We start from the raw sequence: 25,480 nt of genomic DNA on the forward strand, positions 1-25,480 counted from the left end.
CCCAAATAACCCTTTCAGTTCCCTTATTTAGCCCAAAGAATAGGAACAGTGTGTGTGCAGTGATGACTAGACAGAGATGTTATCAGCTGAACCCAGCCCTCCAAACCCACACACCACACTGCCTTTTACCTGAGTGAGAAAGGAAACAGATCATGAGCTCTTGACAGAATTAAAGCTGTGAACAAGTCCTCCAGTCTGGCCATGGAGAGATGTAACCTACCGCTGGCTTCTTATTGAGCCCACGGTTTAAGTCTGCAGCTCTTATGAAGTCTGTCTCTTGTCATATTCACCCACTGTCATGCAGAAATCCTGAATATCACATCAGGTAGTGCTGCCACAGGAGAATCTCAGAATCTAACACAGCATTCTTAACAGGAACTTCTCCATGGAGGTCTTAGGGTTGCAGTGTCCATTAAAATCTGGGTGGCTCAGTCATCTGCAAACGCAAAATCAGACAGGGTGAAATTGGGGAACAGAGTGGTCTATCGGGTAGACTAGGGGACTTGTTCTGGATTCTTGTGCTCTGCCACTGCCTCAGCATGCCTAATCTTCAACAAGTCGCTGAATCGTTCTGTGCCTCGGTTTCCCTACCTAGAAAATGGAGATGACATTGACCTACTGTATAGTGGGGGTTACAAGACTAAGGCGTTGTTTCCATGGGAAAGTTTTCTGGCATAATTTAAGGTCTGAATTTAAACAGTTATACCAGTGGGTGGTCTTAGTCCAATATAACAGTGGCTTTTCTTGGTTTCGCTTACCTTGCTTGGGAAGGGATTTATGCTAAAGGTAAAAAAGCTACTCTTCTCCAGGAGTATGTGCCCACGCATGGGGGGCTATAGGGATGTAGCTATCCATGTATAACTACAGGGGTAGACCCTTCCTGTTTAGACAAGGCCTGTCTTAAGGGATGGCTCTTCTAGAGGGCTTTGTGCCCCCTGCCTAAGAGAGGCTATAGGCATGCAAAGAACGGGTGTTAGAAACACTTTGCAGCGGGGTTGCCGCCCAGTTGGTCCCAGGCTATTACAAACACCGTCTTCTGCCCTTTGCCTGGGCTTTACGGCGCCTCTTGTCCTGTCTATGCCATTTCGGGTGATCGCTTCAGCGCCTGCACATAACGGGGCTCGGGGAGGCGGAGTTACACGTGGACTTTAATCCTGGATTTTGTTGAACGTAACCGAGAACCGTGCTTTGGCGGCACACTGTGGATGGGGTAGCAAAGATGTTCAGCAACGAAAGGGTTAAGCAGGGAGGTTCCCCCGGTGGGTAGCACAAGGCACCTGCTTGGCACAGGGGCGTTTTGAACTTGTGACATTTGCCTTCATCCAGCCCCTGCCTTTCCCTCCCTTCCCGCACTGCCCCGGGGACAAAGGTAGGAGCCACCTCGGCAGCACCTCACCCTGCGGCTCATTGGCACCTGCTCTCTCCCATTGGTCTCCAGGGGCCGCATCCTTCTGCTGACACCCGGGGGAGCGGCCGGCGAGCGGGATCTCAGGGCGCAGGCGGGGCTTGCAGGTTGGGGAGTGTTCAGACCGCCCTCCCGCGGCCACACGCACTGCCAGGCGGAAGATTGAGCAACGCGGAGGCACCGAGCTGCTGCTGCTGCGCACCCGGGTTTCTGGTCGGTGACATCGGAGACCAGCACCAGCCATCGCCCCAGGGCGCGTGAGCCACCATGCCTGCGCTGAAAGTCTGCATCGTTGGGTCTGGGAACTGGTGAGTGCCGCCTGGAGCCCGGACCCGCGGTGGGGCTGCGCTGGGCTCTAGCCTTGCGCGGAGATCTGGGCGCGTTCTGTAGCCGCTCTGCGCCCCGCTGCTGGGCTCTGTCCCTTGGCAGGGGGTTGCAGCACACGGGGGCCCGAGAGCGCCTGTCTCTGCCCTGGGGGGCTCGGGCCGAGGAGCGGAGACTTCAATCCTTGAGCCGCGTTCAGCTGCACGGGAGATTGTGTCTCTTGGCTGGAGTCTGGGGGGCCAGGGGAAGGGAGAGCTCAGTCCGTCAGAGCCCGGCTGCAGCGAGCCCCGCAATCCGCAGCCAGACTCCCCTTCTCACGGAGCAGAAGCGAAGGACGGCGTTTTACAGAAAACCGAGCGATTTGAGTCACCGCAAAAAAGTGACACCCGAGATGGTTTTATTGGGGGGGTGTCTGTGCCGGCTGCACATTTAAGCAATTTCTGCCTTTGCAAAGCCACGTACTGCCCCATGCTAATGTGAGTCCGGATTAACGCCACTGAAGGCAGTGCCGACGCAGAAGCCTGTAGCAGAGCAGAATTTGGGTGTATTGAAAAGTCTCCAAACTACCAGTTATACTGTAAGGCAGTGGGGGGTTTTCTACCTGGGTTTTGAGATGACATTGAGGACTGTACATCACCTGAGCATTGGTTGGAAAGAGGCACATACACACACAGGGGCCTGATCCTTTGCCAGGCTGAGTTCATCTTGAGAGGTGCTGAGCACTCCTAATAGCTACTAGAGTCAGCGAGTGAAGGGGGCACTCAGGACTTTACAACAGGTTCTTAGCATCTCCCAGGGTCAGTGAAATCGGTGAAGTCAGTGAAATATTTGGGTTGAAAAAAAAAATGAATCTAGGATTGGGCTAAAAATGCCAGAAAAAGAGATGCAAAGTAAACTAGATGACTTCAGTTGTTTCAGGTTTTAACCATCTAAGGTCTTCTTTGTCACACCGTTAAACATTAAAAGTGATTTTTAACCTGATCGTGTCCCTTTAACTAAGCTAGACCACCCCTCAGGCAGGCCCCTCCTGGACTGTGGCTATTGATAGGAAAGCCAGGAACCTGTGGTCCTAAAAATATTCCTAGTGAACCCTACAAGATCCATTGGTCTTGCTTGGCCCAGAGCTCTGCAAATCTATTCATTTTGTTACTCTTTCAACCTGGCCCCCAGCCTGACCTCCCTGTTTGGCTCGTCCACCTGTTAAGTCTCACCTCAGACTGTAAGCGCTTTGTGGCAGGGACTGATGTTTGCTAGATGGCTTGTACAGTGTCCAGCACAACAGGGACCCAACGTGGTTGGCCTCTAGGGACTGCTGTAATCAAAATGTGAAATAATAATAAACAATGGGACACTGTCTGAAAGCCTGTGACTAGTGGAAGAAGATGTTCTTTACCTTTAGTTTTAGGGTTTTACAGTTGGGTGCTAGGAGAACCCAGTGGTACTCCAAGGAGAGTTCTTGGAATTCCTACATTGGGGTACACGCCCATCAGAAGCTGGTGGCTCATGGAAGAGGAACACATGCCACTAAGAATGGGAGAAAAAAACAATAGAAATATGAAACACCAGGTACTTATTAGTAAGAACTAATAGCATTTTCATGTATACATCTCAAAGCTTTGCAGAGGTGCATCAGTATTATCCCTATTTTTTTAAGATGGGGAAACTAGGTAGCTACAGAGCTGAAATGGCTTGCCCAAGATCACATAGAGTAAGCAGCAGGATTGAGACCAGAATCCAGGTCAGCTGATTCCCCATACAGTGTCCTCTCCACTCCGCTGTGCTATGAGGGGAAGCATGTGCACATGGCAGCTACGTGGCTGCTCGTGTAAAATGCATACTGAAACCTAAAGGTAGCAAGTGACTACTCTGAGCCTTGTACCTCTTGGGTGGAGAGGCAAGAGGAGGATTCCATGGGCCTCCAGGAGAGTCTGTAGTGTCTTCCACGTGCCCCAGGCCCCAGACTGACTGTGAAATAACCTCATGCTCACCCATCTTCACATGTACTCTTCTTTTTGTAACTTTCAAGTAATTAACTGCCACTGAATGCAGATTAAATGTCTCCTGCTTTGATATTTAGTACTGTTACCTCTGCCTGGAAATGGCAAGTGCATGCAATTTGCTAGAGGGATTGCCAGGTTCTCTACTCTCCCTTTGGCTTTGGTAAACAGTTCTCTCTCTCCTCAGTTGAAGCTTTTTGTTTGTTTTTGGTAATTTCCCACACTCCTCAATGAATTATTGCAGAGATCCTTATGTCTCCTACTGGAAGAGAACATGCGGGTCCTGATTCTACAGCTATTATACAACACAATACTTCCATTGACTTCAGAATCTGGATCAGCATATGTGCAGAATTGGGCCTCTGTAAGGGATTATTTTCCCTTCTGTCCCCCGTGAGGGAGCTCAGTCTCCCAAAATATGTGCTCAAAATAATGCACTGGTTCTTTACACAGATTTCAAGAAGTTCTACACTAAAAATGGACACAAATTTGAGAGCATGGTTCACAGTGGGGAAAAATGGGGATACACTACTAAGACCCCAGCAATCCCAGAATACCAAACCGTTCCTGCTAAAAAGATCACAGGGAAATAATGTTTACATTTTAAATTTAAATCATTAGGTTTCAGAGTAAACATCCTGAGATGAATGGAATGTCAGGGAAGTCCTTCATAGTTGAGTGTTATTAACTGCAGACTTAGTAAGACAGCATTGGATGAGCATTCTGGTCATTATCTTCACAACCATCTTTAAATTGAAAGCTTAAATTCTGCAAAAGCTAATGGTGTCCCCAGAGAAGAGTTGAAAGGGGTAGCATCCTATACTGGCACAGTTCAAACCCTGATAGACAGGTCTGAAATCTGATGCCTCTCACTAGTATGTACACTCATTTTAAAATATTTCTCTGCCTTCCCCACCCTGCTGCTAGAGAACACAGAATTTCTTCCCTAAGGTCTTGTTTATACTGGGATTTGAAACCATGTTTTCTAAAGAACAGTGCATGTATATTCAAGTGCAGATCTCTGAACTGTATATTCAAGTGCAGATCTCAGATTGGGCATTAGGGAAGGAATGTCTCTCCAAGACACACATTATGTAACATCTGTATTTTAAAGGAACAGTCTCACCCCAGAGATGACAAGTCAGATTTTGAAAAGCGCCTAAGTAACTGAGAAGCTCAAATCCCATTTTCACTCAATAGGATTTGGGCCCCTAAACACCTAATTCACCTTTGAGAAGGGGACAAGGTGATTTTGAAAATTTAACCCCCCGCAGCAAAACAAATTACATAGTGCATTTTAATATCGATATACTTCCCTATCCTTATATCCCAAGGGAATAACATTGTTGCAGCTCTAACTATGGAGGGCTGCCCAGTGTTAAAATTCCAGCTCCTGGCCTAGGCAACCCAAACCACTATCTGGACTCTGAGATTGCGGCAATTGCATACAATAGGTCCATGTGTGTCACCCTGCCCCTTTATTCACTCTAAATTCTTGCTAGTGTGGTCTATTGCACCAGACCAGACTGGAAGGCAGGAGGCTTCAGTTGCACTCACAGCACTGCCAGGAATTTAGTGGCTTCAGGCAAATCACTTTGCCACTCTGTGCCTCCAATTATCCACCTGTAAAATGGGGTTATTGATATTTACTCACCTTTGTAACACGCTGTAATATGTATAGAGGAAAATCCCAACGTGCTAAGTATTATCAAAGCATTTTAGGGCTTGGTCCTCAGAGAAGCTGAGCACCACTTGCCTTCAATGGGAGCTGAAGCTTGCAGGATCAGGCCAACTCATTTCATCCCCCTTCTGGCTCAGAAGGAGAGCAAAGGGTCAGTACGCCTTGTATGTGCTCCTTACATGAAGGGGCGAGGACTAACGCCAGGACAGCCTTCACTTAACATCATGCCCACACAGAAATTTAAAGCAGCATTTGCATTTTCCTTTGAAGTATTTTAGCACCTTTCCCAGGAATCCACTGTTCTCCAGAAAGGTGCTGATATGGTTTCATATTTCTGTGACAATTCAGCCTTACATGGGTCCTGGGTTTGTTGCTTCATATGAGTGAATATTGTGCTACCCCCATTCTGCTCTCCCCCTTGTTGTGAATCAGGAGGATATTGAAATGGGCAAGAACATTGCTCTGGAAAGCACTTTGGGTGTGATCCATAACCTACTGAAATCAATAGGGCTCTTTCCTCTAAGTTCAGTGGACTTTGGATTTTGCTTTCCTTCTGGACTATAAGAGCAGAGTATGACTGAACAGCATGGCATGCACACTTCTTTCTGTGTGTGATCCAAATCTCTCAGTGGTTCTTTGGATTGTTTAAGCCAGAAGCTGGGTGGCTTAGAGTAGTTGCAGCTGGTGGAAACACATTTTAAAGCAGAAAAAAATCATTTTTATTTGGGGGAAAGGGTGTTTTTTGAGCTTGTCAAGGTTGAAACAGTGTTTCTTTAAAAAGCAGCCATAACAGTGGAATGTTTACCTCTAGCAGACACACCATTCCCTCTGTTGCGCTCAAACTAGATATTTAACTAACAGTTCAGGGATCATTTCTGAGTCTCAGCAAGATAGTTGACACATGACAAAAATGTTTCAACAGCTTCTCTCAGCTGCCCAGTGAGTCACAGTGATCCTTATTATGCCAACAGTATTGGAAGCCTTATTGCGGATTTGATTATATAAACTACCTGCCAAACCAGAGGAGCAATAGGTTTTGTTAGTTAATAATGGTTCTGCTATTTGTTTAAAAAATACAGATTAATTTCTAAATTACCATATCTGGGGGCCTGATCCTCCAAGATGCTGAATGCCTTCCACTCCCAATTTACTTCAGTAGGAGTTGGAGGTGCTCACTACTTTACAAGACCGAGCATTTATTAGTAGAGGAGCAAGCGTCTATTTGATGCAGAGGGGACACTCTCTCTCTCTCTCTGAAATGTTACTTGTCTCCCCTGTAGAAAACCTGGGTAGATTGTTCCAGTTATACCAGTATAATTAAACCACTATAATTCCACCAGTACAACTCCCTATCTGGACACATTTATTCTGGAATAAGAGTGCTTTTTTTTTCAGTTTAGTATAAACCACTTTCCGAGTGACACAGGCTAAACTGAAAAAAACACTCTTATTCCAGAATAAGTGTGTCCACCCACATGGGGAGTTAGACCCATATAAATATAAACTATAGTAGTTCAAACTCTCCCTCACACTGGTATAACTTCCCCATGTAGCCAAACCTATAGATTATAAATTGCTCAGGGCAAGGGGCTGTCTTTTTGTTCTGTGTTTGTACAAAGCCACACACAATGGGATCTTCATACATGACTGGAATTCCTGGATGCTACTGCAATTCAAATTAAAGAGAAAGACACTACTCTAATATTAATGAGCCATCCTGCTCCTCTGGGGACTGACCCTGCTTCTATTGAAGTTACTGATAGAATTGTCAGTGACTTCAGTCAGAACATTGCCATCCAAAAGTTCTACGGTCCAATAATGCTGAGAGCCAGCACTTGAAGCATAGTACTACTATTATTCATCTATCCTGGAAGAAATTGTTTTAAGAATTAGCAGTAAAAACTATTTGTTGTTGTTGATTTCTTTCATAAATTGGGTTTCTGTCAACCCTTTAATCGGTATCTAATTAAAAAGGACAGCCTTCTATTACCTTTAATAAATTGATCTTTGGCGAATAAATGAGGTAAAATGTTGTTTATGTGGGAGTGTCCCTTGACTTTGTTTGCATTCGTGAACCTTCCCTGCCACGCTCCTATAGTCTACTAAACACTGGTTTCACAGATAAAGCAATTCTTTCCAAAGGCTGGTTAGTGCTGAACTATGAATTTCAAATAGGTTAGGTAAAATAGAGCACCAGTTTTTGAACTCTTTGTTTATGTGCGAGTCTCCCATTAATTCACAGTGAGAATCTTTTCCAGCTGACTGTTGAACACCGCCTCAGATTTTTCTAAAATTGCTTATTTAGTAACCTAGATTCCTTTGTGTTCCAGTCTTGTCAGTTTCAAAATGGTGCCCCAGTAGCATCTGAGCACATCAGCGATGAAGGCTCTGCTGGAAAAGCAGTCTGGTTCTCTGAGAGCTGCCAGTCCATCGTAAGCTACTAAAAACTTTAAAGAGAGCTTACCGTGTGCTGGAGCCTATCTTTCAATTTTAAAATGAGCTTGGATTGCTTAAAGGCCAGAACAAGCAGTTTCTCTTAACGTTTAGTGCTCCTTAGCGGGTATCCGAAATAATCAGCATCATTTTTTTATACTTAAGTAATTTTAGGTTTGCCTTTGTTGGCCTGATTTGCAAAGATGCCAAGCATCTGTAGTTCCCATTGAAATCAGCAGGAGCTGCGGATGCTCAGTAGCTTTGAAAATCAGGCCAACTTTTTATATTACAGTAGTGCCCAGAGAGGCTCCAGATGAGATCTGGGCCTCTGTATTGTACTTGGTACTGAGTACGCATTTGGTAAGAGACAGTCCCAGCCCGCAAGAGTTTACAGGGCCGATGAAGGATGGGAGGGAGGGGGAGAGTATTGTTCCCAATCTGTAAAATGAGGATAACAGGGAGATTAAATCATTTATCCAGGGTCACAGAGAAAGTGTGTGGCAGAACCAGGACCCCCCAATCTCCAGAGTCCCAGGCCAGTGCCTTAGCCACAAAAGCAACCTTTCTTCCCAATGCTTAGTCACTGCACACTTCCACAAACCGTCGCCCTCCTTTCAGTCTCCCATTCTGATGGGACGGGCCGAGAACTGCACTATAAATTAGATATAATTTTAGTATTAAATATGGTAGGCCTCATCTGTTTCACAAAGAGAATCCTTATGCCCCTTTAATGAATATTTCCCCCTGAAATTTTTACCTATATACTTTACATTTGTAAATGACTTAAAAAAATAAACAGATTGCTTTCATGATACAAGGCCTCCCAACACCCCCAGGGTCTTTGGGTAGCCTGGTATCACTGCATACCTTGGCACCTGTCCTGCGGCCAATACTCAGGCAAAATGCCCACTGACTTCAGTGGGACTTTTGCATGAATAAAGACAGTAAGATAGGGGCCCTTATTCTGTTATTGCTTATTGAGCAATTGGCCTTGTGCAAGCTGATTTAAGTCACTACTATAGTTGAGTGAAGGGAGGCAGTTACAACATGGTTTCCCTCTGTCCCAGTTGCAAAGCAGTTATGACTTGTTGTTTGGACAACATCTAATTGGACTTAACCTTGGATAAACCCAAGCTTTTATCAGTTACTGATAACTGGCTAACACACAAATTATGGTCTGTTCATGCTTCTAATTGTAGCTGTGTTGTAACTGGGTCAGAGGACAAGAGTATTGTAACCAGATCCTCTGACTCAAAAGTTGTCTTTGTAATGTGGACAGGTCCTTAAAAGTCAAAGTAGGCTCAAAATGTTAAGTTCTTTCTTAAAACGCAAAGACCACTAACCAGTATTTTCATGGTCGTCTTCTACGGTTAAATCAAGTTTTTTGTTTAATTTAAATATTTTTCCTGCAGTGTTCATAACTCAAACATGGCAGTATTGTGCTGGTGCATGAGAAAATGAAATCAGGGAAAATGACTAGTCTAATTTCACTGTCTATGCCAGTGGTTCTTAGCCTATTTACCATTGTGGGCCACGTGTGTTATGTGGGACGCATCAACACAATATATATACTGCCTGTATGGCCATGAGGATGTCACATAGGCCGCAGCTGTGTGCTGACTGGACTGCAAGCAGCCCGGCGGGCTGCAGGTTGAGAACCACTGGTCCAAGCTGACAGAAAAGCAAGTAAATGCACAGCATGAATGATGCAAAGTAAACTAGATGACTTCAGTTGTTTCAGGTTTTAACCATCTAAGGTCTTGTTTGTCACACCATTAGACTTTGAGTGAATTTTAACCTGATAGTGTCCCTTTAACTAAGCTAGACCACCCCTCAGGAAGGCCCCTCCTGGAGTGCGGCTATTGATAGGAAAGTTTGATACATTTCAGGTAAGATGCACAGACTTCAATGTATCCACATTGCTCAGCAGCATCTTCTCGCTTGGGTTACTCTACTTTTTTTTATATTTTTATTTTTTTAAAGAAGCTAAGCAAAGTATCTGAGAAACAAAAAATATTATTCAAAGTTCTAAATTAAAAACAAGATATAACATGCTACATCATGCTTATGTTAACCCTGGATTTCCGACCACAATTGTATTTTACTTGGTATCCATTTTCTGTATATCTCAGTGGGTATTTTCTTGACTGAGGGAAGAGCCTTGTATTGGGCTTAGTGAGCATATAAACATGGCCATAGTTCCTGTAATGCAGGCCTTTCAGTGAGGTCGGAGTATTTTTCTCAATGCAGTTTGTGCTTCCAGGTGGAACTAGGGTTACTCAACTTTCCTAAGGAGATGGTTTCAAAACGAATGTACAGAATCCTGTCTCTAAGTATTTTACTTTGCTATACAGGGGGTCTGCTATTGCAAAAATTATTGGCAAAAATATCCAGAAGTCTAACAGGTTTGATCCTGTTGTGAAGATGTGGGTGTTTGAAGAAATCATAAATGGGAGGAAACTCACAGAGATCATAAACAAAGAGCATGAAAATGTGAAGTATCTTCCAGGACATACGTTACCTAAAAATGTGGTAAGTTGGCTAAACAACTGAAATGTTCTTTCAAAGCTTTAAGACTGATAGTTGGGCCAGACTGAGAATTTCACAATCTCTGGTTTGCTTTAAAAAAGTGGATTTAACACTAGGGAGAGGTGATAGGTTGACTGGGGGGTGGGGGGGTGGAAGAGGGAAGCTAAAGTTCTTTGTTTAGACCTTAATTCTTTAAATGGAATCCCTGTTGCTTGGATCATTTACAACTAGTCATTAATGTATGAATTAGAGGAACTTTAATCCTGCTTTAACTGCCAACCTTATCTGTGGGTTTACTATCTCATCCTATGTACACATGCCAAGTATTAAGATTACTTACATCTCTTTTCTGCCCAACTTACTCTAACATTCACATTACTTCTGAATTTGACCCACTGAGACATTTGTAAGCGATGCAAACATCTAAATTCTAAAGGACATACAACTTCAAACAAACCAGCTCTATTTGTGTTTTTGTACACAAAGCCCCAGATCCTGCCCAGCTGAAAATCAGCACATCTCCACAGCATTTATAGAGCTATGCTGATTTATACCAGCACAGTATGTGGCCCATAGCGTCCACCCTAACAAAATTAAGGTTGTTTTAACTCCCCCCTCCCTTTCTAACTCAAAGTTCAATAGAAAAGCTAACAGCATAACATATAACAGTATAAAGAGCATTGCTGTAATTCCGTGTGTGATTTCAGAATAGAAAAACGGAGTCACTTTAATTGGTAATACAATAAAATCTACCAAAAGCAAAAAACTATAACTTTTACAGACATTCGAAATGTGTGATCATACTAGATAATTTACAGCTTCAGAAACGTGATCGTTCTAGATTATTTATAGCTACTTAATTTAAAGCAAGCAGGATGACATTTTGTTTGTTCAGGAGCTTGCCAGATGGTCGTGTTTTGAAAAGTAAAGAAAGTAGCACAGCCTTTACAGAGTAGCTTTTAATTTGTGCAAACAGAAATTAACATGCTGCATATGAGTGGCCTCCTTGCTTAGAGTAGTTAATTTTTCTAAATTTAGTATTGTAATAGCATGTTTGCACTCACGTGACTTGAAATTGACATAGGTGGATTTGATCTCCGTGGTCTAATACCAAGCGAGACATGAACCACCTTGATTATTTTTACAACAATATAACAGGAGAAAAAGCCTGTTTTTTTATTCCTATCCCGGTAGCAGACTCACCCTAAAACCTGACCTACGCTAGAAAGTTGTACCAGCTAAACCAGCCTTTTTCCAGCACAGCCTGGCAGGTGTCCATGCTTAATTTAGTCTTTTATTGACAAAACTTCCACTTTTTCCAGCATAGTTATTCCCCTTTTCGGAGGAACGTAAGTCGCTGCTGGTATAGTTCTATCAGCCTAGTGGCAGTGTCGATGCACAACCTGTACCAGTATAAGCAGTCCTCTACTTGCAGTCCCTAATGCAACATACGTTCCCTTCATACATACAACATACATTCTCCGGCAGCACTTTTGAACTCCACTGCCCAGGGAGTCACAGTGACTGGAAGTCACCCCGACTTCTAAATGCCTTGGACTGCCTTCGCAGCCACATCTCTTCCTGTTATCTGCTACCTTTTTGCTGAAATCACGGCTCCTTGCTTTTGGTTTCATGCTGCCTGCTGGTCCAGGCTGGAGGTGCTAGATTTTCTTGCACTGTGAGGAGAGGCGTGTGTGCAGGCCACTTTGCTCCTGCAGGAAGAATAGTTACAGTGATGTGGTGAAGGAGATGGTGAAGCTCAGATATTTACCCCAAAGAAAAGCCCCAGAGTTGCACAAAGCGTAAGGCACTGAGGTAATTATACCGGAAGGTGAAGAACACCACTAGGAGTTCTGGACCCACCTGCATATCTTGTGCCCAGGGCCGGCTCCAGGCACCAGCATCCCAAGCAGGTGCTCGGGGTGGCAATCTGCAAGGGGCGGCAAAAACAGTAGAGCCAGCCCTGCTTGTGCCTTTTATAACATGCTGGATGCTATAAGCAGCAGGGACCCTGTCACTCCACTGGAGACACTTCACATGCTGGGGTTTGTATCACACACATCGCTGTAGAATTTAAAGGAGGAGTAGCTCTTCACTGCTTAGGTCATAAGTCTCCCGGTTCATCTTAGATGGATAAGGTTATGGGAGAAGTGTGCGTGAACAGTTTGCTAGGAGGGTGCGTTTTAATGAGTTAAAAATCAGTCCTGTTTTTGATGGCTCACTTCACTCCAATATGCTCGATGACCGAGTGGAATTCCCCATTCACATTTAAAATAACTGGCCTAACCCAGTTAGACCAAAGAATGCAAATCCTTGGCTTTAAAGGAGCTGATGCGGAGAGCTGCAGTTTGTCTAGCTGTGGACCTGAAAGTGCTGTTTGATTTCTGCTCAGCTCATACTGTGGCACAGATGAAGGGCCCCACTCTTAGGGGGATATGTTCTCTTATTATCATCATCAGTAAAGCTACTGGTAGCTGTGGCAGAGTGAAATTCAGCTGCTGACTTCCTTATAAGCCCTGGTTTTGTTGTTAATGCCAGCTGGAATGGTTTACACTTGGGACAGGGTAGGGCTTGCCAGCTCCTTGGCGTGTTTGTGTTAATTTTTTGCAAGTACTAGGCCAAATCACTATCTCCTGCAGTGAATCCTGCTTGGGCAGGATAACTATAAGGATCCCCTGGCAGAGTTTCTCCTTGATCATTCCATCAGGATGAGAGGAGTAACCCACACATGGTAAGCCATAGGGTCTGCCACAAGCCCTGCAGATCCCCATGGATCTTGAAGCATTCACAGGTGACCAGAGGCATCCGAGGAGAGGCCCTATGCCTCCACACCCTGGCAGCATGGCTCTACTGTAACTGTATTATCAGGGTCACTTGGCTGCCTTTAAGAACTGCATTAAAAGGGGCGAAGGGCCTTCCCTGCTCTGCAGGGCACTTGAGGAGGTAATGCAGCTGTAGGCTGTATTATACTTCCCAGATCATCTCCACAGGGCTAGTATGGCACACTGCTTTAAGAAGTTAGGATATGCTGCCTTCATGGACATTTTGATCTGGAATACAATACCTGATTGCATTAAAGGCTAACGCTCTGTCATAGCATTAATTAGTTTAAGGATTCCTTTATTTTTAGTTTATGGATTCTTATTTTAATGCCCTTCTGTGATGGATTAGGTGTACAATTATTTTGTAAGTATGTTAATTAACCATCCCTCGTACCATGAGTGAGTTAATTTTTTTCCTCACTTTCGTCCTAGGTGGCTGTAGCAGATGTGGTGGAAGCATCGGCTGGGGCAGATATTTTCATCTTTGTTATACCCCATCAATTCATTACACGAATTTGTGACCAGATTATTGGTCACATAAAACCTGGAGCATTCGGCATTTCACTGATCAAGGTAATTTGTGATCTCTACAATCAATCTGTATGCAGTGAAGGAATAAGTATGCAGTATGGAAAACTTGGGGCTAGAAATGCCAAAGAGCTACAGGTCTAAAGCCTTAATGCTCTATTCCGTGTATTCTCCCCTTTCAGGGTCGTTTTTGAGAGCACACACACACACACAAAAAAAAGAGAGAAGGACAATAAACACTTTAGTTGGTTTTACAGAATTGAAGTGATTTGCAATTGTAATCAGGGAGGCTATCTTAAAAAGCTAAAGAAGCCAGAGACAATCTGAAAAGGAAAAAAAAAACATTTAGGACGTTTTTAAAACTTGCAGTTTGCCTCCAGCTTTGAGTCCACTGCTCCTTCTTTCCAATTGTTATAGAAAATCTCATTTAAAACATGAATGGAAGGAAATTGAAATTTTAATTCTGACCTACAGTTCTCCAGCTGTTGCCTTTTCCCTCCCTTTTAAGATTCTCCTGCAAACAGCACTATAAGAGGAAGGAAAGCATAATGCACCTTGACTTATTTCCTTATATAAAGGAAACTGGGGATGTGCTGTTTCCGCTTTCATAGAATATGTGTTACATTTAAATCTTGCCTAGAACATTTAAAAAACACATTACATGAAAACTTGATTATTTTACAGCTACGGGAAGTTTAACACACAAAGAAAAAGCAGCCTCACCATAAAGTAAAACCTTGTGACCTACTGTTGCACTGGGTGCAAGTCCTTTCATTTAAAGGGAAAACTGCCTGCAGCGGGCCTACCGCATGAGACCTACATTTCACATACTGATGCTCTGTCACCCTCGTTTCTTTTCTAATGACTTGACTTTGAATATTATCTTTTAACTAGGGGGTTGATGAGGGTGCCGAAGGCTTGAAGCTCATATCAGACATCATTCGAGAGAAACTGAAGATAGAAGTCAGCGTGCTCATGGGGGCCAATATAGCCAGTGAAGTGGCTGATGAGAAGTTCTGTGAAACCACCATTGGTAATGATTATTCAGGGAGAGTTACAGTCAAGAGCTTTGATTGGCTCTACCACAAATATTCATTTCTACTTCTAGCAATCCCTAGCAGAGGAATAGGACAGCATCTAAACATAGCGACAGAGTATAATGTGTAATTGAAACATGGAAACCTTTGAAGGGTTTCTGAACAGTTTTATGTATACACCACGTATTAAACTCTGAACCTCCTTCCCATAAAGGAATGGCCACATTTCCAACAATCTCACTGGAAACAGGATCAGACTCAAACAACTGCAGGTGCTAGTAGATGCAGCAATTAGCTACTCTCTTCCATTAAAACGTTAGGCTCAATTCTCCTCCTACAGGAGTTAATGGGAGACTCCTAGTAATGTCAAAGAGATTGTGTCAAGTCCTTCAGTGGCCAACATACTGCAAGGAAAGTGCAACCAGCCCCACAAAGCCTCCCCCATCCTTCGTTTAAATTTCTCAATCCTCCCACCTCTTTGTAACTGAAATTGTATCGCTTATTATTTTCTCTCTCACACAGTGCCTACCTGAGCACAAACTGTTTCAGTCGTGTCTCTAACCTTTATATTTTTACAGTAGCTTAAAATCTGTTGTGAAAATTAAAAATGCAACTTTAATTTATTGCAGCTTGACTGGCTGTTTCAGATTGTATGTGCAAATTTCAAACCGCCCGTTCCTGTGCAATGTTAATAGTGAAAACTATAGCATCTTGGCAACTTTTGCTCTCTGAGGAGGCTATTCGACATCAGTATGAACATTAGCTAAGCAATATTGTTACAGTAGATCTTTCTGAGAGCTTGGAGGCGAGTTTAGCACCTTTGCTTGCCTACGTTTTAACGATGGCTTTGAGGTTACTTCTTCAGAGGAGTTTGCCTCTTTGTTCTCCTGCCCTTCCTCAAAGAGTTTCTGCCACTTCTATTTGGGAGAGAACATCTAGAAGAGCTTCCTTTGCTGCTAGACAGGCCAGAGATCGGCACTTCAGAGAAACAACGTATTCCCACATGTCAACTCGCCTAGAGAGTGAGGGATACAAACCAGGCTTCTGAGCTAGAGCACTAATCCAAGGGCTGCAGGACTGAAGCAGCTCAGGCTTGCTCTGATATTTAACAACATGGGGCCTGATTGCCAAAGGTGCCAAGCACCCAGAAGTCCCACTGTAATGGGGACTGCTGATGCTCAGCCCACTGAACATCAGGGCCACATCGCTATTATGAAAACAAAGGCCAACACAACGTTCTAAAAAAAGTCAAGTAAAGCCTCATTCAAAGATCCCCACACAGCTTTCCCAGTAGCACTGCCACCTCCCCTTCTCCATACGAAAGGACACTGTTTTAATAGTTTGATACATGACCTCAGTATGGCTGGAACACCACTTTTCTAACAGCGCCAATACTGAACATCTTGGTCTATGGATCCTCCTGTAAGTGGGAATGCATTTGGTGTTACGAGACGTTTGTCCTAGTGGGTTAGCAATACTTTTATTTGAAAATGTAAAACAGCATCATTGCTATGTGCAAACTTGAATTGATCCTGACACCACCCTGCTAATAGGTTAAGTGACTTGGCCATAGCCAAACTGTGAGTCAACAACAGCTGAGCCAGGATTAGAGCTAAGCAGTTTAATTCAACCCAGTGCTCAGGCTGCCGTGGCCCTCGGGCAGGGCTGTGTGAGCTGGCAGCATATTTGTGTAAATCGATGCTTTCACTGTGAGAGACTAAACGTACACTAGAAAACCGCACTCGGCCAGGTTTGGAATTATACAAGCTAACCACACCTGTTGGGCAGAGATGGGTGTTGGAGGCTATCTACCCGTAACCACTTGAAGTGTTATTGGACACGTTTTGCTAATGCATTTTGACTTGTGCAGTTATACTGGCTGCCAGCTGCAAGAACTGGTATTGGTTCACAAATCCCCCTTTAATCATGTCTAGTTATACAGATTACAAAACCTAACCCTTCCCTCAGAGTCATCCCCCTACTTCAGTATCTTATAAACATACACGTTTTGTCCACCCCGTAACTTGTGTAACAAGAATGTGTAACTCCCATCCTTCCTTCCACAGGGTGCAAAAATGAAAAGCATGGGCAGATCTTTAAAGAATTAATGCAGACCCCAAATTTCAGGATTACCGTGGTGGATGACTGTGATACAGTGGAGATCTGCGGAGCCTTAAAAGTTAGTGATTCCAAACCAAATAATTGTTTTTTTAGGGCCAAATTCTACCCTCATGTCTCGTTTCAAGGGTCCCTGGTCTAGTGCTGGCTCCGCCACTAGGTTATTAGATGGCCTTGGGCAAATCATATGGGAATATGTACGTACCTCATAAGTGTGTTGTAGAGCATTTCAGAACAAATTATACAAATGCTTTCCTTATTGTAGGTGTGCATGCTTCTGAGAGCAGAATTTGGTCCTCAATACTTCCTTGTCTAGGTAGATCGTAAGCTCTTAGTGGTAGGAATTCCTAGCACGTGTATGTTCAGTACCTAGCACAATGTTACTCTCATCGTATTTGGTGCCTCAGGGCCCTCCTGTAATATAAATAATCATAATAGATTATCATTCAAACGACAATTAACATACAACTTAAGTTAGATTTCTTTATCAAAGAGCTTTTTTTTTTTTTTTTTTTTTAAATATAGTAAAGAGGTGGCAAAAGGATAAATAAATAAATAAATAGAGATATCCCATCTCCTAGAACTGGAAGGGACCTTGAAAGGTCATCAAGTCCAGCCCCCTGCCTTCACTAGCAGGACCAAGTACTGATTTTGCCCCAGATCCCTAAGTGGCCCCCTCAAGGATTGAACTCATAACCCTGGGTTTAGCAGGCCAATGGATAGTCCTCTTTAAGCAAATGTTTTCTTTCCAAAGTTCAAGTAATAACATACAAGGAAATAACAGACTGTAAGCTCTGTGGGGCAGGAACCATGTCTCCCAGTGGTGTTGTAACACATTCAGGAATAGTCCTGATTGGGACCTCTGCATTAAACTGCAATAAATGAGAAATAATACTGAAGCTGAAGCCTGTTCCAAGCAGCACTTGAGTGAGATGGATAGTTTGCTTTAAAACCCATTGAAAATGCACTCCAGCATACAGCGCAGTCATGTATATTCTTATCGTTCAACTTATTCTGACAAAAAGCATCAGTGGCTTGAACTGAATCGGTGTGTGGTTTACCTATAAGTAAATTAGTTATTTACACACACAAACATGTATCCCAGGCAGGTTTCAGTGGAGTATTTTTTGTATGGAAATAGCCCAGTCCTGGCTCCTACTGAAATGAGAGTTTCAGCAGTAATGGTGCAGAGAGCAAAACTGAGGCATGAGCATTTCTGGGACTTGAAACTTAAAGGTAGCCACACTAACACCTACTACTACAATATATCATGAACTACACTGTCTGACTACAAAGTGTGGGATATTTTTGATTAAGCATTTGATTAGGATGCGCGGTGAACCTCTTTTAAACTTTTGTAAGGAGAGTAAAATGTTCCTGTAGGCATAGGCCAAGTTTGATCTACTGCAACCAATGCCTGTTTATGGAGGTAGAAATCCAGGCTAGGCAAAAATTCAATTAAAGGTAAGAACAGAAGGGTCACGGGATCCCGCTGCCAACCTGGCAACAAGGGGAAAAAATTATTCCAGCTGCATTATATGGGCCAAATTTTTAACACATTGCCCTTCAGTTTGCACTCGGAAATAACAGTGGGAACATTTTTTTAGGCCTTAGAAGTCCAATTACTTGACATTTAAGTGCTATGAAGTATGCTCACAATTATTTGGAATTGGAATACCTGAGAGCACTCAGGTAAAAAACAAGTTTATTTACTGTGTTCACTTACAGTTAGCATATGCTACCAAAGAACTTGCACGTCTTATCTGATTTGGTTTCCTTCTCTCTTTTGCACCTTTTCCATTAAACTGGTTTTAGAACATAGTAGCAGTAGGAGCTGGATTCTGCGATGGATTGGACTTTGGCGATAATACTAAAGCAGCAGTCATTCGTTTGGGCCTCATGGAAATGGTAGCCTTTGCAAAGCTGTTCTGCAGGGGTCCAGTATCAATAGCTACTTTTCTGGAGAGCTGCGGCGTTGCTGATCTAATCACTACATGCTACGGGGGGCGCAACAGGAAAGTAGCGGAAGCCTTTGTGCGGACAGGAAAAGTAAGGAGCATTTTTGAGGCATTATAAGCCCAAGTGTTAATCAATTGTGTTTTACACACACATCAACAGTCATCTTCCTGATGAAAGGAGAACACTGGCTCTATGATCTAAGAGAGGAGGGTGCAGAAGTGACTCTCACTCTCCTTGCCAACTGCAAAGACTGTTTCAGGGAATGGTGTAGCACATATTATTCCAAGCATGTCCCAAGAGTTGAAAGCTTTGGGCTGAACAAAGATGGACTAAAATAAATTGGAAGGAGAGCGAATACTATCCCACAGTTCTAGAATAAGTGAAAATCCTCTTCCCCTTGGAAAAGTACATCCAGTGCTGCTTCCTTCTGCTTATAAAAGCAAAGGTTATATAATATGGACTGTATGCCTCAGCCACTGCTTAGGGACCCGAGAAAGAATCTGTTTAAGCCTCCCACTACCTTCTGTTCATTAATCACTTGGCCTATAACAAAGTACAAGGCAGGCGTGGGCTGCAGTTTAATCACTGGATTCTTTTGTCTAACATTTTCAGAAGCTTTCCGCTTGAAACACTCTGTTCCGTTATGCAGCTTCCTTTTATTCTGTTTGTGTGATCACTCTCATTTCTTCTAGTCAATTGAGGAGCTGGAAAAAGAGATGCTGAATGGACAAAAGCTACAGGGTCCTCAGACTTCAGCTGAAGTCTATAAGATGCTGAAACAGAAAAACATGGTTGATAAGTAAGTAGTTTGATTTTTTGAATATCAAGTTGACAGACTTGTTATAAGCAAAAGTTATTACTAGTTCACAACTGTTTAAAGGTCTTTATGAAACAAGTATATAGTCTGTCCATGTCCATAAAGTATAAGTGTCCACATCTCAAGGCACCATCACTGTTCACATTAGCCTGCACTCTTACTGGCAGTATCAACAGAACAGGCCAAAGGCTGAATGGTACGCAGAACGAACTACTTCACCTAACAATGGTCCTGTCCAAAAAAAAAAAGGAAAATTTGAGATGCAGTGTTGGAGGCAGCCTGGGTACCTGATCTGTAGACAAATAAGATTTCATGCTCTGCTATCAGTGTTACACCTTTCACTGATACTAGCTACAATATGAACTTTAACTAGTGCCTTCTCTTAGTAAGCTATGCAGGATAATCTTTCTAAACGAAGACTGCTTGTGTGCTGAAAAATTTCTATGTAGTAGGAACATTTTAGTGGCACAAGGGGATGCTATTGGAGTACAGAGCCATTTAAACAGTTTCCTTAATGACCTGAAAAATCAAAAAAGGAATCCTACAGAAAGTGGAAACATGGATGAATGCTAAGGAGGAGTACAAAAGAATAGTGTAAGCAGGTAGGGTCAATGAGAAAGGATAAAGGCATACAATGAGTTATCTAGCAAGGGGCATAAAAGGCAAGAAGAAGTTCTTTAAATACACTAGGATCAAGAGAAAGATGAAGGAAAGTGTAGGTCATCTATTTAAATGGGAAGAAGAGCTAATAACTGATGACATCAAGAAGGCCGAGGTGTTTAATGCCTATTCGGCTACAGTCTTCACTAAAAAGGTTAATGACTAGGTACTCAACACAGTATTAACAAGGGGAAGGAAAGCAGTCCAAAATAGAAAGAGAACAGGTTAGATTAGAGAATATTTAAATTAATGTATTCAAGTTGGCAAGGATTGATGAAATTCATCCTAGGGTACTTAATAAACCAGCTGAATCAATCTTGGAACCATTAGTAATTAGCTTTGAGTACTCATGGAGGACTGGCGGGGTCTCAGAGGACTGGAGCAGGACAAACACAGTATCTATCTTTAAAAGGGGGAATAAAGAGGACCTGGGAAATTATAGATCAGTCAGATTAACATTGATACCAAAAATACTTGAACATATTATTAATCAGTTTGTAAACCCTTAGATGATAATAGGTTTATAAGGAATAGCCAGCATAGATTTGTCAAGAACAAATCACAACAAACCAACCTCATCTCCTTCTTTGAGAGGGTTACTGGCCTAGTGGATGGGAAAGGAAGTAGTAGATGGGATATCTTGATTTTAGTAAGGCTTTTGATATAATCGCACATGACATTCTCAAACAAATTAGGGGAAATGGTCTAGATGAAATTACTGTGAGGTGGGTGCACACTGTGTTGAAAGACCATACTCAGAGAGTAGTTAAAGTATTCGTTGTCAGTCTGGAAGGGCCTATCTAGTGGGGTCCCACAGTGCTCAGTCCTGAGCCTGGAATTATTCAATATTTTAATTAATGACTTGGAAGACTGAGTGGAGAGTGTGCTTATAAATATTTGCAGATGACAAAGTGCTTGCAACCCCACCCACACTGGGTGGGGTTGCAAGCACTTTGGAGGATAGGATTTGAATTCAAAATAACTGACAAATTAGAGAACTGGTCTGAAATCAACAAGATAAAATTCAATAAAGAGAAGTGCAGAGTACTTCACATATGAAGGAAAAATGCAAACGCGCAACTACACAATGGGGACTAAATGGCCGGGTATAGTACTGGTGAAAAAGATCTGGGGGTTATCATGGATCACAAATTCAGTACGAGTCAACAGTGCGATGCAGTTTCAAAAAAGGCAAATATTACAGGGTATATTATCAGGAGCATCATATGTAAGACATGGGAGGCAACTGTCCTGCTATACTTGGCACTGGTAAGGCCTCAGCTGAAGTAGTGTGTCCAATTTTGGGTGCCACACTTTAAGAAATATGTGGACAAATTGGAGACACAGTCAATAGGAGAGCAACAAATATGATAAAAGGTTTAGAAAACCTGATTTAGGAGGACAGGTTAAAAAAATACTGGGCATGTTTAGTCTTGAGAAGAGAAGACTTAAGTCTTCAAATATGTTAAGGGCTGTTATAAAGAGGACTGATCAATTGTTTTACATGTCCTTGCAGGTAGGACAAGAAGTAATGGGCTTAGTCTGCAGCCAGGGAGATTTAGGTTAGATATTAGGAAAAACTTTTTAACTATATAGTTAAGCTCTGGAATAGGCATCCAAGGGAGGCTGTGGAATCCCCATCATAGCAAATTAAGAACAGGTTGAACAAGCACCTGTCAGATGGTCTAGGTTTACTTGGTCCTGCCTCGGCCAAAGGAGCTGGACTTGCTGACACCTCAAAGTCCATTCAAGCCCCACATTTTTAGGATTCTATATAAGCACTTGAGATTACAAATGAAAACATTTGAATTACAATTAGGCTTTGCCTCTGTTTCAACTTGCACAATGAAAGTATGAGTCTTTCAGGTTCTCTTACACTCACACACTGCTGCAGTGTTTAGGGTGGAAGCACTGTAAGGAGGCATTAAAAAAAAAACTTGTCCATTGGAATTGTAATAATTATTGAAAAAACTTCTCTTGGGTTTAGATTTCATAAAAGCTTGTTTTGACAGAACCTATAATGGACCAGACAGTGCCCCTTTAATGAAATTCTACATTATGCACTTAGTTTCAAATCAATTCCATTCTCTCATTCTTGACTGTAAAATTTTCTAACTTAAAAGGCAACCAGCAAAAGGAAAACATTCTTTGCTTTTTTATGCTATGTAAGGGAAACCATGTGAGGGTCAGTTCTGCATGCTTTTACCTTAGAAATATCACAGCTTGTCTTTCCTGGAAGACTCCTTGGGAGGAGTAGGGAGCAGAAGGGAGAGTTTTCCAAGTCCTTAATTGAAAGGACAGGTTGTTGAGTTTTTTCCATACAGCTTTCTCCCACCTGTTTGTCAAGCATTAGTGTTAAATAGGCAGACACCTTCCCTACCCCAAGATAAACAGTAACATCTTTTCCTCTCAATTGGGTCAGTTTCATTCTATTTGTACTTGATGTCTTAATCCTACAACTAGCTCTCCAGTTATCCAGACAATCTCTGGGGGGGCGGGGAGGGGAGAACCACATACAAGATAGATAGGCCTAAAATTTTGAGAGAAGAGGAAATTGTGAAAGGAGAGGGAAAAAAGCAGCATGAAAAGCCTTCAAACTTTGTTTTACATCCTAAAGCAGAAAAAGGCAGCACTTTTCCCCCAACCCCCATTTTCATAGGTGTCAAGAATAGTGCAGCTGTTTGCATAAAGTAAACTTTCAAAACCACTTTAATTATTTCATCCCTCTTTTAGGTTTCCATTGTTCTCAACTGTCTACCAGATCTGCTATGAGGGTAGGTTGGTCCAGGAATTCATCTCTTGTCTACAGAATCATCCACAACACATGTAAGAATTTCATGTGGCTCATCTGGATGTGCATTCATCTCTTCTGGGCTTCTCTCGACTTGGTAGTAAATAAAAGCAGCCAAATAAGTCATGTGGCACATAACTCTTCTTGTAAAGGCAACGTAGAAATTTTTTTTTGTACAGTCAGCCTGAATATTTCAATATTATCTCCAAGGAAGTAGGATGGATACAGGATTGAATAACCTTAATATGGGTTTGACTTTGGTTGGTCTTTTCAGAATCAACCCTAGGAGAATTCTTTTCTTTCCTGTTGATTATAAGTAAGGCTAAAGAGTTTGTCACAAATGTTTTTAGTAAAAGTCACGGACAGGTCATGGGCAAGACAGAGAAATTTTCTTCACGGAAGCCATAACCTGTCCATGACTTTTACTCAAAATATCCCTGACAAAATGGGGATCTGCGGATCCCCGCACTATGGGGCAGCGATGCAGGGGCAAGGAGCCGCCTGCAGCAGTTGGTGGTTGTGGGGTACCCCTACCACCTGCAGCTCCTGGCGTCTCCCAGGTGCCAGGAGCTTGGGGTCCCCACTGCAGCCCGGGGCTGCCCGCTACCTGCGGTGTCTGGGAGCTTGGGGGTTCCCCTTGGCCTGCAGCGGCTGGGAGCTTGGGGTTCCCCTGCCACCCCTGGCCTGAAGCTGGGTAGGGGTTTCCCTCACCCCCCAGCACCTGGAAGCTGCAGGGGTTACCCCGCCAGCTGGGGTGGCAGAGAGCTTGGGGCTCCCCTGCCACTGCATGCCAGGAGCTCCGGTTCTCCTGCTGCAACGCCCACAGAAGCTGGGAGGTCGGGGTTTTTCCTGCCACCGCCAGCAGGGAGCTCGTTCCCCAGCCCGCAGTTTGGGGGTTTCCTTGCGGCCCATGGTGGCTGGGAACTCCGGGGGCCAGTGGGTGGTGTGGACTCTGCAGCTCCCAACCATCGCAGGCTGAAGTCATGGATTCCGTGACTAAATCGGAGCCTTAATTATAAGCAGTCCCCATACTCATCGGCCCCCCACCCGCATAAAATCTAATTCTCGTGCATCTTATCACTTTGCCCACTAATATTTCTCATACAGAAACAGTGCAAAGATGCATGTAATTTGGAGAAAAACCACTTGGAAAATAAATCAAAATTAGTTAACTTTTCCTTAAGAAAAGACTACTTCAGTATTGTCAAGTGGACAAACGTGGGCTTATACAGTTCCCCTAAAATACAATTCCATTTCAAAAGCAAGGTGTCAATACAATTTCTTACTCAATTTGATTTCCTAATAGAAAGCTTGTGGGAAAGGGTAATTGTTACTCTACTCATATGACTGACTGTTCAGTAGACACAAACAGAGCAGTTTAATATAATGAAAATCTTACCTCTGAAGCTTCCAAGTGTCCTGGTGAGGGATTTTCATTAATTTCTTTTCTTAAAGTACAAGGATTTTGGAGAAACTAAATAACACTGCAAAATGCATCTGTTTAGCGTCAGTATTTCTCAACAATTGATGACTAATGATAATTACTAGGCAAGATAGTAAAATGTATCTAAGATTGATAATTAGGGTCCAAGCTTCACCCTGATGTATACCATGTGCAATGTTGTTGATTTCAATGGGGTTACAAGTTTGCAAAGAGGGGTAGAATTTGGCCAGTGAAGTTAAAGCCCTTGATGTTTCACTGCTACACACGCACAAAATAATTGCTATAAACGCACAGACTTCCTATATGATTACATTGGTGAATGAATCTGCTGCATTTTAACTCTAGGTAGGAGGCCCCATTAGAGGCCAGTGCAACTTCATGCATCATCCAGTAGACACTGCACTGCAGCCATAGCCCTGCTCCTCCTAGAGATTAAGCTAGCCATTTCCATCATGCATTCTACACTCAAAAAGATCTACATCACTTCTGAATCTTAGTGACACCCATGCTGACTCATGCACCAATGTTTTAATTTTGCTACAGTTGGCAGCCAGATTTCAAGGCTGTAATTTAACTTTTTGAACACTGTTTTATAACTATTTGGGTAACTTTGCATACTTGATGTTTTCCAGGGTTAAAAGCCATCTATGAATGAATTGTGGTACTTTTTTATATTCCAACCTTCTGAAAAACACATGTACATTAAGAAAGGATGTAACCTACTTTTTGCACAAAATTGCCTCTATTTCGCTGTCATGCGAGGGCATAAGTTAGTGTTTTATAAATTCTCTATACAAAGACTGAAAGTAAAGGTTTTTACATTAGATTTTTTTCTTCCACATTTAACAAGAACCCTGTTACATCCTTGACATTGATTTGTTCAGATTAAAAATATAGAACCATGGGGAACAAAAAACCAAAAATCTCAGCCTTAA

The 25,480-nt window shown here is 42.8% G+C and overlaps 1 protein-coding gene across 1 annotated transcript; it reads left to right on the forward strand.

Moving 5' to 3' along the window:
* Positions 1 to 1,458: 1,458 nt before the first annotated feature.
* LOC112117770 (glycerol-3-phosphate dehydrogenase [NAD(+)], cytoplasmic-like) lies at positions 1,459 to 25,454 on the forward strand. Its single transcript, XM_024215835.2, has 8 exons — positions 1,459 to 1,713; positions 10,195 to 10,372; positions 13,624 to 13,764; positions 14,614 to 14,752; positions 16,823 to 16,935; positions 18,690 to 18,923; positions 19,526 to 19,632; positions 23,044 to 25,454. Exons 1-8 carry the CDS (start codon positions 1,673 to 1,675, stop codon positions 23,138 to 23,140), a joined length of 1,050 nt encoding a protein of 349 aa, XP_024071603.1. The 5' UTR covers positions 1,459 to 1,672; the 3' UTR covers positions 23,141 to 25,454.
* The last annotated feature ends 26 nt before the right edge of the window (positions 25,455 to 25,480 follow it).

The sequence above is a fragment of the Terrapene carolina genome, unplaced genomic scaffold (genome assembly GCF_002925995.2).
Source record: "Terrapene carolina triunguis isolate 2854851 unplaced genomic scaffold, T_m_triunguis-2.0 Scaffold62, whole genome shotgun sequence".
NCBI classification, from domain to species: domain Eukaryota; kingdom Metazoa; phylum Chordata; order Testudines; family Emydidae; genus Terrapene; species Terrapene triunguis.